Source organism: Mastacembelus armatus, chromosome 2, assembly GCF_900324485.2.
Source record: "Mastacembelus armatus chromosome 2, fMasArm1.2, whole genome shotgun sequence".
NCBI lineage: Eukaryota > Metazoa > Chordata > Actinopteri > Synbranchiformes > Mastacembelidae > Mastacembelus > Mastacembelus armatus.
In genome coordinates this window covers 6,329,372-6,341,588 of record NC_046634.1, presented here as the reverse complement: position 1 = coordinate 6,341,588, position 12,217 = coordinate 6,329,372, and the positions used below count along the sequence as shown (strand labels likewise).

General features: G+C 41.0%; 1 protein-coding gene and 1 long non-coding RNA gene across 9 annotated transcripts in view; both read left to right on the top strand.

Annotated features, from left to right (window-relative positions):
* Window positions 1-12,217, top strand: part of mcf2la (mcf.2 cell line derived transforming sequence-like a) — a 35,276-nt gene that overhangs the window by 15,785 nt on the left and 7,274 nt on the right. For all 8 annotated transcript variants that reach the window (XM_026301271.2, XM_026301269.2, XM_026301268.1 and 5 more), the window contains exons 2-21: window positions 355-438; window positions 1,203-1,317; window positions 3,230-3,320; window positions 7,796-7,909; window positions 8,006-8,122; window positions 8,269-8,418; window positions 8,600-8,724; window positions 8,862-8,976; window positions 9,075-9,194; window positions 9,675-9,866; window positions 9,978-10,169; window positions 10,281-10,434; window positions 10,579-10,631; window positions 10,730-10,809; window positions 10,981-11,047; window positions 11,210-11,325; window positions 11,470-11,539; window positions 11,643-11,735; window positions 11,822-11,914; window positions 12,008-12,133. In XM_026301271.2, the coding sequence (XP_026157056.1) occupies window positions 1,214-1,317; window positions 3,230-3,320; window positions 7,796-7,909; window positions 8,006-8,122; window positions 8,269-8,418; window positions 8,600-8,724; window positions 8,862-8,976; window positions 9,075-9,194; window positions 9,675-9,866; window positions 9,978-10,169; window positions 10,281-10,434; window positions 10,579-10,631; window positions 10,730-10,809; window positions 10,981-11,047; window positions 11,210-11,325; window positions 11,470-11,539; window positions 11,643-11,735; window positions 11,822-11,914; window positions 12,008-12,133 (2,172 nt within the window). In that variant the 5' untranslated portion in view covers window positions 355-438; window positions 1,203-1,213. The remainder of the gene's footprint in view (window positions 1-354; window positions 439-1,202; window positions 1,318-3,229; window positions 3,321-7,795; window positions 7,910-8,005; window positions 8,123-8,268; window positions 8,419-8,599; window positions 8,725-8,861; window positions 8,977-9,074; window positions 9,195-9,674; window positions 9,867-9,977; window positions 10,170-10,280; window positions 10,435-10,578; window positions 10,632-10,729; window positions 10,810-10,980; window positions 11,048-11,209; window positions 11,326-11,469; window positions 11,540-11,642; window positions 11,736-11,821; window positions 11,915-12,007; window positions 12,134-12,217) is intronic.
* LOC113127068 (uncharacterized) lies at window positions 3,329-6,160 on the top strand. Its single transcript, XR_003295373.1, has 2 exons — window positions 3,329-4,448; window positions 4,634-6,160. It is a non-coding gene; the product is annotated as an uncharacterized LOC113127068 (long non-coding RNA).

The window sequence follows — 12,217 nt, the reverse complement described above, 5'->3', positions numbered from 1 at the left end:
GTTGCCCAGCAACGCTCACAGCTGTGTAAATTACTCGCTAATGATGGAGCCAGAAAATTTTTCTTGATTTATATTATTTTGGTAGAAAATTAGATGTTTCGCCACCAGCTTCGGCGAACAATATATTTCATTGTGCGACGTTACTTTTAGCCAACAATGTAAACTTTAGCTAACGTTAGTTTACTGGCGTTTTTAATGTGGGTAATTGTATTTTTACGGTGACAGCCTCGCCGCTCGTATCCGCTATGTTTGTTTTTAGTCGCCTTTTAGTCGTCGGATAATAAAGAAGTAAATGTTTTGTGTTTGGAGCCAGTAGCATCTAACTAAGTTATCTTCATCTCTGTCTATCTCCAGATGACATCCTGCAGAGGGAGCATGGTGCACTGTGTGCTGCAGAAATTGGCTCTGAACTCCAGAAACAGTTTGCCTTCCTTCCAGGTTGGTTAAAGATATATCTCAGTGTTTTCCCCTGTAACCATACAATAGGACAAATCATAAAAATGCAGCTGGTCAGAGATGCTCAAGTCAAGCAACTTTAACAAACGAGCTGCAACTGGTTAATGTGCAAGTAGACCAAATGTTTTGACTTAGCATAACAAATGAAATTTAGAAAAAAAAATGTAACAGGTAAATTGTTGCTTTAGACTTACAGTGAAGCAAAGAGCAGGCTGAATTAGTGACCACAAGATCTGGCGCTTTGTTTTGACAGGTGACAGATTTTGTCCCACCTCTACTCTCTATTTGCATCATTTCCACTCAAACCATTTATAGTTTCAGATTCATCAATTACCGAATGAAACAATTAATCCCACTGAAATGCACACGAACCAACCTGAAACAAACACAGAAATGCATGTGGGGTCTTGACTTGGGTTTTCATGATCATAATGTCTTTCCGATGACGGCATTTGAATAATTCATCAACATGATCTGCATTGCAACTCGACCAGCCAATGAAAGAGATGGTGAAGTGCATGTGTATGAGGCTCTGTCATTTAATACTTTTATTGACATTTCATTTTGCCCTTTTGTACATTTTTCTGAAAAATAATTCAATTAAATGTGAACATTTTAAAACTCCTAGAGTTGGTAAAGATTTAAAGCCAAATTATTAATCTCAGTATTATGTATGGAAAGGTTGACAGGGGTTGGGTGTCAGTCTGACCTTTTGCTGATCTCTTCCCTGACCTCTTTCTCTCCAGGTGGCCGAGGGATGAACGGCAGCCCCATCATCGTCTTTCCAGAATTCCCAGCTTTCAGCGAACTGGAGGAGGAGGAGGTCCAAAATGTCCTCAGCTACCTCACCAGCATCCCCAGGTCTGCATCTCTCTCTCTCACACACACACACACACACACACACACACACACAAACACCATGCTTTCTGCCATTTGGTGCAACAACAAAAACTGTGAAGGCAACCTGGCCAAAGAAACTTGAAGCGTTATACCACATGGAGCCAGTAGATGTCAGCACAATACCAAAGGCTGCTGCAAGAAAAGAGTCATAAAAGACAAAGAAATAGATTTTTAAGAGAATAATAGATGGCAGAAAACAAGATGTCAGTAAAGCATAAGAAAGAGTACTCTTAAAATGAAATTGTCTAAATGAACTGTAGTGAGAATTTACATAAAATTTTCAGTAAACATCAAAATAAAATTCCTTATAACCCTGACACAGGTGTGGTTAGACACACACGTGCAAATTTGTTTGCCTAATTCAATTCAAATTAAATCATAGTTCACCTCCTTCTCCTTTATTCCCCTTCTTCCTCTTCTCTCTGTCCCTCCTCCCTCTCACCTCCTCTCCCTTTCTTTCACCTCCCATCACTCACATACTCTTGCATACAAACACATAATTAAGAGAAGGAGAAAGGATGTTGATGTATTTATCTGTGCATCTACATTCGTACCTGTATATGTGTCATGGTTGCCTGTCTATGTATGTTTTTTTTTTATTTATTTGTGGCTCATCACCTTCATATCCCACCCCCACTCTGAGTCCCCACCCTTCCACCCCACCAGCTATTTGCACCCTGCTGCCAATCGGCTGCACTCTGAGGTCTGATTGGCTGTGTGCAAACAGCAAGATGCTGGGCTGAGATTTAATTGGCTAAGGGTGGAAACGGCTGGTGGAGGAGCTGAGGGAGAAGGAAAAAGAGGACGGAGATGCTCTTTAAGGATATGAGCGGTCACCTCTTCATATCTGTGAATTGCAGTCAGATGATTATGGATGTAGGACCTGAACACTGACCACAATGGAATAAGGACCAATTAGAGAGGACTGGATTATTTTTGGATGATGATAATGGATTATTAAAAATATTTATCCTCTTTGACTGTATATCTAACACAACAAAGGTTTTTCACCAGCTTCATTCAGGTGGTTTAAATATTTTTTTCTGGCCGAGATGGACTGACGGTTTGCTGGCGCAGCATTGACTGGGTAGTGGTTTCATTTTCTTAATATGTATGTGTGAGTGTATATATCATGATGGACAATAGCTAATAACACACCAGATGGACTAAATCTGGTTCATATGTTTAATATATTTGCTTGTTGCTGGTGTGTATAGGTGTCGGGATGCATGTCCAGCAGGGTTTTTAGTGGGAATGTTACATGTACACACACACACACACACACACACACACACACACACACACGCACACACGCACACACATACACACATTAGCTTAATGAGGCTGCTACATATGGCACTGCCTGTAGAGTGAATGGCAAGGTTTCCGCATGCAGATACACACAACACACACATCAATAGAGAGCCAGGGTTGCCATGGTTATCACAAGGGTCTCTCATAATCATCACTGATTACACTGCACACACATGCAGTTAGCACCAAGGTTTCAACATTTGCTAACAATGTGTTTAAATCCCCAGTTAATGTTTATTCTTGTCAACGATCAAAGATCACTGTAATGGAGATCCAACCTGAAAATATTTAATGAAATAAGATTTTTGAAAATTAAGTTTTTTTAATGTGTGATTCATATATGCTTATGTTAATTGCTGATACATTAAGCTTCTGGAACATAAATTCAGTTTCAGAGTTGCAGGAGCTACTGCCATGCAGGAATACACATCAACATACTCTAGTAATGCCATGTTCAGCAATTTGACTTGTTATCTAGTCCTTGATTTAAATATAGTTGGCAAACACACATAGAGAAGGGGTTCCCTTGCTGATAACAGCATGTGCTTCTTTCCTGCAGTGTTGCAGCATCAGGAGTGGGTTTCATCCTGGTCATCGACAGACGACTGGACCGATGGGCCGCTGTCAGGGCTACCCTGCTCCGCATCGCAGTAAGATCTAATGTATCTGTGAGAGAGATAGTGTCCTATTTGTCTACTGCATCAGTCTGACTGCATCATTTGCTGCTGGAGTACTTCTGATGACTACTATTTTGGTGTCTGTGCATTACTCTACACTTGTCAGCACCTGTTTAAATATGGATTTATGTGTATATGTCAGCTGTGTGTGTGTGTGTGTGTGTGTGTGTGTGTAATTTGCTTTATCAGCACTTAGATAATAGATGTTTCGGTCTTTTGTGCATGTTTGCTAATGTACGACTGTACAAGCTTTGTGTATTAGTTTAGTTTGTATGTTTAGTATGAGCAATTAAGCATCTATATTTTTTTTCTTTTTGGATGTTATAACGAAGCAGGATGAGAATGTGTGGTGGAAACCTCATAGTGTGCATGCACAATGAGAAACCATCCCATTGGATCGAAAATAGTCTGACCTGTGTGAGCCATTAGTCTCGTTCTGTAATTGGCCTACTAGCCTACATCTTGGACTGTGTCAAACATTTGGTCCATTTTTGGCTTTTTCCCCTGTAAATTCCTTAATTTCTGCCTCCCCTCTGCCTTCTTTCTTTTCTGTCATGTTTAAACTGCTCTACCAACATGAGCAGCAAGCCTCACCACATCTGTTGTTGAAATGCTCATCCTGTAGTACACTGTTTAGCATGTTCAGTGTATGCAGATATATGCTAATATATGTTAATTGGACGCTGATTAGCATCAAGCCTAATGGTTTTTTGATTGTATTTCTGAGAAAATATTCCCACTGTGGCAATAGATCTTTATGAGATTCCTTGGCTTTAGTAACTACACACACAAACATATGAAAACTCAAGTCATTCCCAACAGTAATAATGGACCACTCATGCACTGGCCCAGTCCAGATCCTTGAAAAAGATGCTGATGGGTTGTGGGTTTTACCGATAGCATGGAAGCAAGCAGTAGCTTTTGCTGTGCTTTAATTGGTAATACACCCATGTTAAAGTGTGGGCAAAACAATTCTGCTTTTGTGTTTCTACTGTCTCCCTGACCCTAATCAGGCCTCTTCTTTCTTTTCCACACAGCACTTTGAAAATGTTCTAAACTACATTGAAACACTGACATGGTTTTATAATCGGCTAATTTGGGGTATGTTTTCGGTCTCACTTTATTGCAGATTATTGTTGGAAATTATATCATAGTGTGATAAAATGGAAACAAGACAGTGGTTTCAAATTTTCACTCTATGTGAGTGCCTTTACTGCTGAGGATAATCATGTTGGGAATCATTTTACAGCTCCCTGTCTTATTTATTTAAACCTTTCTTGTTTTAGTCTGCAAATCCTGGTGGGATTGTGACTTAACCTGAAGGCATGAAGAGCAGTTGGTGAGAGGAGTACCTGGTGTGCTCTCCTCCTCAGTCCCCTCGGCCCAGTCTGCTACGTTGTTGTTAGGAACACTTGCTTTGTCCACCAGCCAGTGACACATAGTCTTTCATAGTCTTTGAAGGTTGTTCATCCTCCCATGAGACACTTTGCTCATCAAGTCCGTTCAAGGTTGCCTACTGCCATGCTGGTTCCCTGCCTGAAATAAAAAAAATTGAGGAGTGGGGCAGCATTGTCATGTAAAGCCAGAGATTAGTGTACAATAGATCCACAGAAGCGTAGACTGCTGTGTTAGTTATCTGCAGTCCACAGATGGTGCTGACCTGTCATTTAGGTCTCATTACAGGATTGTACCGTAATTTAAAAAAGAGCATGAACTTTGACCGCTCATTGATGAAATAGGAATATTGCTGGTACCAAAATATAGACATTTCAAGTAGAGGTTTAAATAAAGAGCACTTAATTATAACCATTATTTACTGACCATGCTTATAGTGTCAGTGTCCCTTTCTTGCTTACAATCTGTTACTGTAGCTCCACCATCTAAATAGCAGCATATAATTAGGATAAACTGGGTGAATCCAAATAATTTGCAGCCAAATGATGATGGGACACCTTCATCTCTGTTGTAGCCCATCTTTTAGGGTAATAAATATGCGGCCATTCAAGCTTGTCATAGAGGAACACTGCTGCAGGGTACAGATGGCTGTGTCAGCTGGTGCAAACAAGAGGCTTGTACTTGATTCAACAAATATTTTTAACAGCCAAACACCAGCTAAAAGGCAGTTACAGTACAAAAGTCTATGTCAAGCTTCAAAGTGAATCTCTTTGTTGTAATTGGGACACTTTACATGTCAAAAGGAAAAGCAGTGATACAGAGAAAGGGGGCTTGGGCATGTGGAGGTAGAAGATTTAATATGGTGGCTATACAACCCCCAGGAGAATAATGTGGATGTCATTAGAGGACATGACTGGAGTGGTTTTGCTCCCTGCTGCTGCACCCAAAGAATATAAATCACCCTGTTCAACAGAAGATCATATTCTAATCCTTATCATTTATTAATGTGTGTGTTTTATTATATGTAAGAAGTGTGTGCATCACTTTAATGCATGTGCGTGATGTGTATACACATTAGCATGTCTGTAATCATCTGTCAGGGGAATGTGTATTGTCATGTTAATGCAGAGTTACAGATGAAAGTAAGACCTCTTAGGGTTTACTGAAATGGATTCGAATTGCAGTTATACTGCTTGCTGTGTTTAGTATTGTTTTTAATTATTAGCACAATGAGCTCAATTGAAAAAAGTATATATTTATTTTTATAATTACCATGTATTTACATCCCTTGGCTGGATTATGGTTATTGTGTTCTTTTCACTGTAAATTTATTCTTTCCCATAAAAATCTGCAGATGGTTTTTAATATAATTAAGTACTATATAGGTGAATGTTATTAAAAATATACAGTCAGTTCAAGTGGAAATTGGAAAGGTGAATTTTTGAGTGAATTTTTCAACCTGGCTATCTTTCACAGCAGTGAAAGTGATTTTCTGTTTGTGTGTGTGTGTGTGTGTGTGTGTGTGTGTGTGTGTGTGTGTGTGTGTGTGTGTGTGTGTGTGTGTGTGTGTGTGTGTGCGTGCGTGCGTGCGTGCGTGCGTGTGTGTGTGAGAGAGAGATTCTCAATCACACAGAAATCAGCTCCTCCGTTACTCTCGCTTAATTTGTCTCTTCCTCACACATTGTCTTTCTCTGTATTATCACTCACACTTGCATTTCGTCATGCTCTCTCTCTCTCTCTCTCTCTCTCTCTCTCTCTCTCTCTGCCACTTCCCATGCGCTTTCCAATAAAATGGTTTCCTTGGCAACAACATGCAGGGATTTCATGACTATGATGCATTCGTGTGTGCGTCTGTGTGAGTGCTTGTAGACTAAATTAAAGGCATATACATAATTTTATCAAAGCACTGGTAGTGTCTGTTTTTTGGGGAGTGTTTTCTGTGATTCTGGTGAATATCTGCTTTGTGATGAGGGGTGACGTCAGTGGGTGGCACCATTTTATAAAGCCTGTAGAAAGCAGTGTCTGGTATATGTTGTTTCAGTGTCTTAATGTATTAAAAATGTCTTAGAATGGCTAAATGTGATAGACTGTTTAATAGAACACATTTAATGTAGGTCCACCTTCTTACTGCCAATATAATAATTTAAAAAATTGGTCAGACTGTATTATAATTACAAGTCAAATGGAAATCCAGGTAAAAGCGGAAATGTCTATACTGTTAGATTGAGAGGTGGAGCACAAGAGAACGAAATGTTAAAGAAAAGCAGATGCAAAATCTTTCTGCTCTGATTCTCTGCTGGTTGCAAACAACATGAATAGTTTTGAGACTTGTGATATGGCACTGCTAAAGATTTTATAAACCTGTTACACGTCTCTGAGCTTGCCTCTGGCCCTGTGTGTGTGTGTATTAAGGGTATGTGTCTTTGTAGGGACATGTCACCCCAAATCAATTTATGATGCCTAACAGGGAGGACCAATTCACCCAGGGTGTCAGAGACAGCCATAACCAATATAGTTTTTCAAGAGAGAGGCCTCTTGGGCTGCTGTCTGTGTAAAGGCAATTCTACGCTTTTAACCTGTTAGTGTGGAAGTGGTGAGACAAAAAGCTATGGTTGTTCCACAAGTCACAGGACTAATAAACTCAATCCTACAGCAACCTCTTCATGGTTGGCTCAGGATTGCACCGGGGGGGCGGCAGTTATACAGGTGGACCCAGTCCAGCTTCAGGCACTGCACTATTACACCAACACTTTCCATTAGTTCTCTGAAAGAGCTGATAGATGATTCCACCCTTGTATTGTAAACCTGATCTCTCATAAATGTGCAGCATATTTACAGCTCCTGAGGTTTTTGCTGTCATTTACAAGACATTTAAATATGAGGTCCAGCATGAATACATTAATTTATTATTTTTGTAACTTCCCTTTTAAAGTAGCAAATTATAATCAACATATGAAATTTTTAAAACAGTAATTACTAAAAATTACAATGAAAGAAAGATGCACATGCAGTTGTAACACTTTCCTTTTCTAACTATCTTTTTTCTCTCACAGGGATTATTTCCAGGGAACTTACACTTGGTTCTGGTGTTGCGTCCCACTACTTTGTTTCAGCGGACTCTGTCGGACTTCCTGTTCAAGTTCAACAAGGATGAGTTCAAAATGAAGGTGCATGTCTATACATACAGTATGATGGGCTCAGTTTCTTCCTGCATAATTTGATTATATTTCATATCACATATATGTTTAATGTGTTTTTATCAGGTGGTGATGCTGAGTTCGGTGACTGAGCTCCATGCTTATATCGACCCAGGACAACTGACCACAGAGCTGGGAGGCACACAGGAATACAGCCATGACAGCTGGATCTCACACCGTACTGTACGCACACACATACACCTTAGACCTGCATATATACTCCCTCCTGTCACCATATTTCTGATAGGACACACAAGTCAGCCAGTGACATAGGATAATGTACCAATGTAAACAAGTTTCATATTATTGTATACATAAATCCTCCACAGGCAATCGAGGCTTTTGCCCTCATGGTGAAGACCACGGCTCAGACCCTGCAGGCGTTTGGCACTGAGCTTGCAGAGACAGAATTACCCAATGATGCTGAGGCCACTACCAGCCTGCTGCACACACACACTTTGAAGAAAGATAAAATGAAGGTCAGAGAGGCTTTTCTGTCTTTCTGTTACAGATATCTGGTTTAAGCCTGGTTTAAGCCTGGCTTAGACCTGAGGTTTAAGGTTTTTCTAATGGTTCTCTGATGCCACAAATTTATGTTGGCAACATTGACGGTTGACCCTACATCTTTAGACCTTTAGAAATGATTGGTTCAATTTCCAGGAGGACCTGCAGGTGGCGCTGTCTCAAGGGGACCGTCTGTTGGAATATATCAACGAGCCTTTACAGATGAACCCTGAATACCACATGACCCATGATGAACTGGAGAACTTAGCTACTGTACAGAGGTAAAGGAAGGACTGGATGGATACACAAGTAGAAGTTGCCTTTAAACACATCAATAAATCTCCTTTCTTCTTCTCTCGTCCATCGCTTCTGCTCCTTTCCTCCCCTCTCTTCCTTTCTTTTTCCTCCTCCTGCTCAGACTCCTGGGTCAGCTGAATGAAACAGAGACAGCATTTGATGATTTCTGGGAGCGTCACCGCACTAAGTTGGAACAATGTCTGCAGCTCCGCCATTTTGAACAGCATTTCCGTGAAGTGTGTTGAGTCAAATTATGGAAAATGTAGTTTTACACAGCTTTTAATCTACATCTACAACCAAGCTAGATAAAATTAGAAATGTATGTGTTTTGTAGGTGCGTTCCCATCTTGATGCAGTGTCAGAGCGCCTGTCAGGTTTCTCTGAGCTCAGCGTAAGCCCCGCCCATGCTGAGCATGTTCTACGAGAGCTCAGTGGCCAAGAGGACAAGGCCTGCGTAAGACACACACACACACAATACTGGTCCACCTAAAAACACACACTTTTACCTTTGATGCATCCTTGTAGGCAGATGCTTAAGATATAATTGATGTTTTAGCGTGCTCTGCTCTCATAATATCTGGTTTCAGTCTGATGATATTAGCCTTTTAGCTTGATTAATTTAATAAATGAAAGATGTAAATGTAAAAGATGCTGCCAGGAACATCGACTTCACATGTAAGATATATTTTAATGATTTAAAACCCACTGATTTATATGCTGGAGGTGTCTGACTCCATCCCACCTTAGGTAATGAATACTCCACACTTCATGCAGTAGAGGGGGAGGAAAAAGAGAGCAGTGAGGAGGAGCAAGAGAGGGGGTTGTTTTATTGTCAGGCACTGATTAATGATCACTACACTGTACGGGCAAGCCCGTGTTTTGTATCTAACTTTATTTGATATTGAGAACAGACATCCTCACTTTGTTTCAATAGGAGGCACTGGATCGGGCCCTGTCCCTGGCCTGTGAAGGCGACAGGCTGATAGAAAACTCACACTATGCTGAAGACTCTATCAGGCCAAAGTGCAGCGAGCTGAGGGTGGTGTGTGAGGACATTAGTTCCACTCTGAGGAGCAAGAAGAGCCTCCTGCTCAGGGCGATGGAGCTCCATCATGCTCTGGAGAAGGTAGGACTGTGGGTTTGGCTGTGACTGCCATCCACCACTCATCCACTTTATTAGAGACATTCTTAAGTATTATAAGGTTTGGGGCCTTAAGTCCATTATTTTCATTCCCAGGCGTCACGGTGGTGTGAGGAGGGCATCTTCCTGTTGGCCAGCCAGTCAGTAGACCGCTGTCAGTCTCAGGATGGAGCTGAAGCAGCTCTGCAGGAACTGGAGCGATACCTGGACACAGCACCACTACACACCCTCATTGACTGCAGCGCCATCTGCTGTCAGTATGAGGCGGTGCTCAGCACTCAGCTCAGGGTCAGGAGAAAACAGACTTAACAAAATGAATATATGCTTTAATTAACTTTTTATATGTAATATTTCCTCAAGGTTTACCTTTCATTTACTATAATATCTGATCTCCATCAGGACCAGGTAGAGAGAGTTTTCCAGAAGCAAAGCTCTGTCCATGAGATGTTCGAGAAGAGACGCATCAGCCTGAAGAAACTCGCCGCCAAACAGACCAGACCAGTCCAGCCAGTAGCACCCAGACCTGAAGTGAAGTCTCCACTCTCCTCTCCCAGTAAGCCTGGAGGGATAGAGAAATCAATTCACAGAAAGACAGCAGCATGTATCAGTTGTACCAAGACTTGACAGCTAATCGAAACTCTTCTCACTGGTCAGACGTATAAGAGCATCAGCACATTGTTTTCTGTCTGTCATTCAGATCAACAGAGAAAAGAAAGGAGATACTCTGCAGATAATGTCACCTGCAAAAAGGTGAATTCAAATTTATTAACTAATGTTTGATCAAAGGAAAGTGATATGGGTGTAGGTTGATGAGCATTTGTACCGTCTATATGCATGTGTGTTTCCAGGTGGAATCGCCCATTCATAACGGTGGAACCAGACATGCTTCTCTGTCAGAAGAAGAAGAAAACCTGGCAGTACTCAGACGGTAAGAGGTCAAAGATCATAGATCAAGGGTCATAGAATAAAGTTAATTGATTTAATTTGTTTAAAATTTGTTTCAGTATAAATGCATGAAATATCTGTTTTTTTTATTAAGCTGACATCCTAATACTAATTTTAGTAAAGCTTAGTTTTTATATGTTTGTGTGTATTGCAGTCATGTAATGAATGAGCTGCTGGAGACAGAGAGAGCATATGTGGAGGAGCTACTATGTGTGCTGGAGGTGAGTCAGACCAATAACACAATACATGCATCCATTCTTCATATCAACATGTTATACATGGTCAGAGAGAGTTAGACCTGTCCCAGCATTCACTGTGCGAAGGCTAGTAAATTAAAGGCTTTGCTGATCTGTTGATGCACTGGGTGAAATGTTAAACCTCAGGGCTATGCAGCAGAGATGGACAACCCTGCCATGGCTCACCTCATCCCCAACACTCTGCTCAACAAGAAGGACGTCCTGTTTGGCAACATGTTTGAAATCTACCAGTTTCACAAGAGGTCTGCTTCTTTTGGACACTTAGATTAAACAGAGAATACAATATTAGTTAAGTTATTTTTCTAGTGTTGTTGACTATTTTGATCATTTGTGATTAGTGCTTAAGAAAAATCTATGGTAAACTGTATTATGTTGTTTGTCTCTAGGACGTTTCTAAAGGAACTGGAGGCCTACACAGACTGCCCAGAGCTGGTGGGCCGCTGCTTTTTAGAGCGTGTAAGCACTTCTCCCTGACATTACTTCCTACATTCAGGTCAGGAGTTTCCTCACAAAACTTTCCATTAACAACTTAGTAATGAGTGTTTTGCTGTCTGTGTAGATGAAGGACCTGCAGATCTATGAGGCTTACTGCCAGAATAAACCTCGGTCTGAGAGCCTGTGGAGACAGTGCTCTGACTGTGCCTTCTTCCAGGTTTGCCTCTCACCTTTCAGCTCATAGCTCTGACAGTACTCAATAAACTCTTACGTTCTTTTGTCGGTTCATGCTTTGTGAACCAGGAGTGCCAGAAGAAGCTGGAACATAAACTTGGTTTGGACTCCTACCTCCTTAAACCTGTTCAGAGAATCACCAAGTACCAGCTGCTGCTTAAGGTGAACTGTGTCCACGTACTCTCTGTGTTTGTGTAGGAAAGAGGGGATAGATTATATTCTCTGTTGATTTAATTGTTCAATTTGTGTTTGCAGGAGCTGTTGAAGTACAGTAAAGGCTGTGATGGCTGTGATGACCTACAGGAAGCTCTGTCCTCTATTCTGGGAATCCTCAAAGCTGTTAATGACTCCATGCATCTCATCGCCATCACAGGATATGAGGTCAGAGACACTCCACTCTAACTTATTCTTATAAATAGCATAAACACAATTCCTCCAAGTTGAAGTGGACCAGCCTCCTGAATA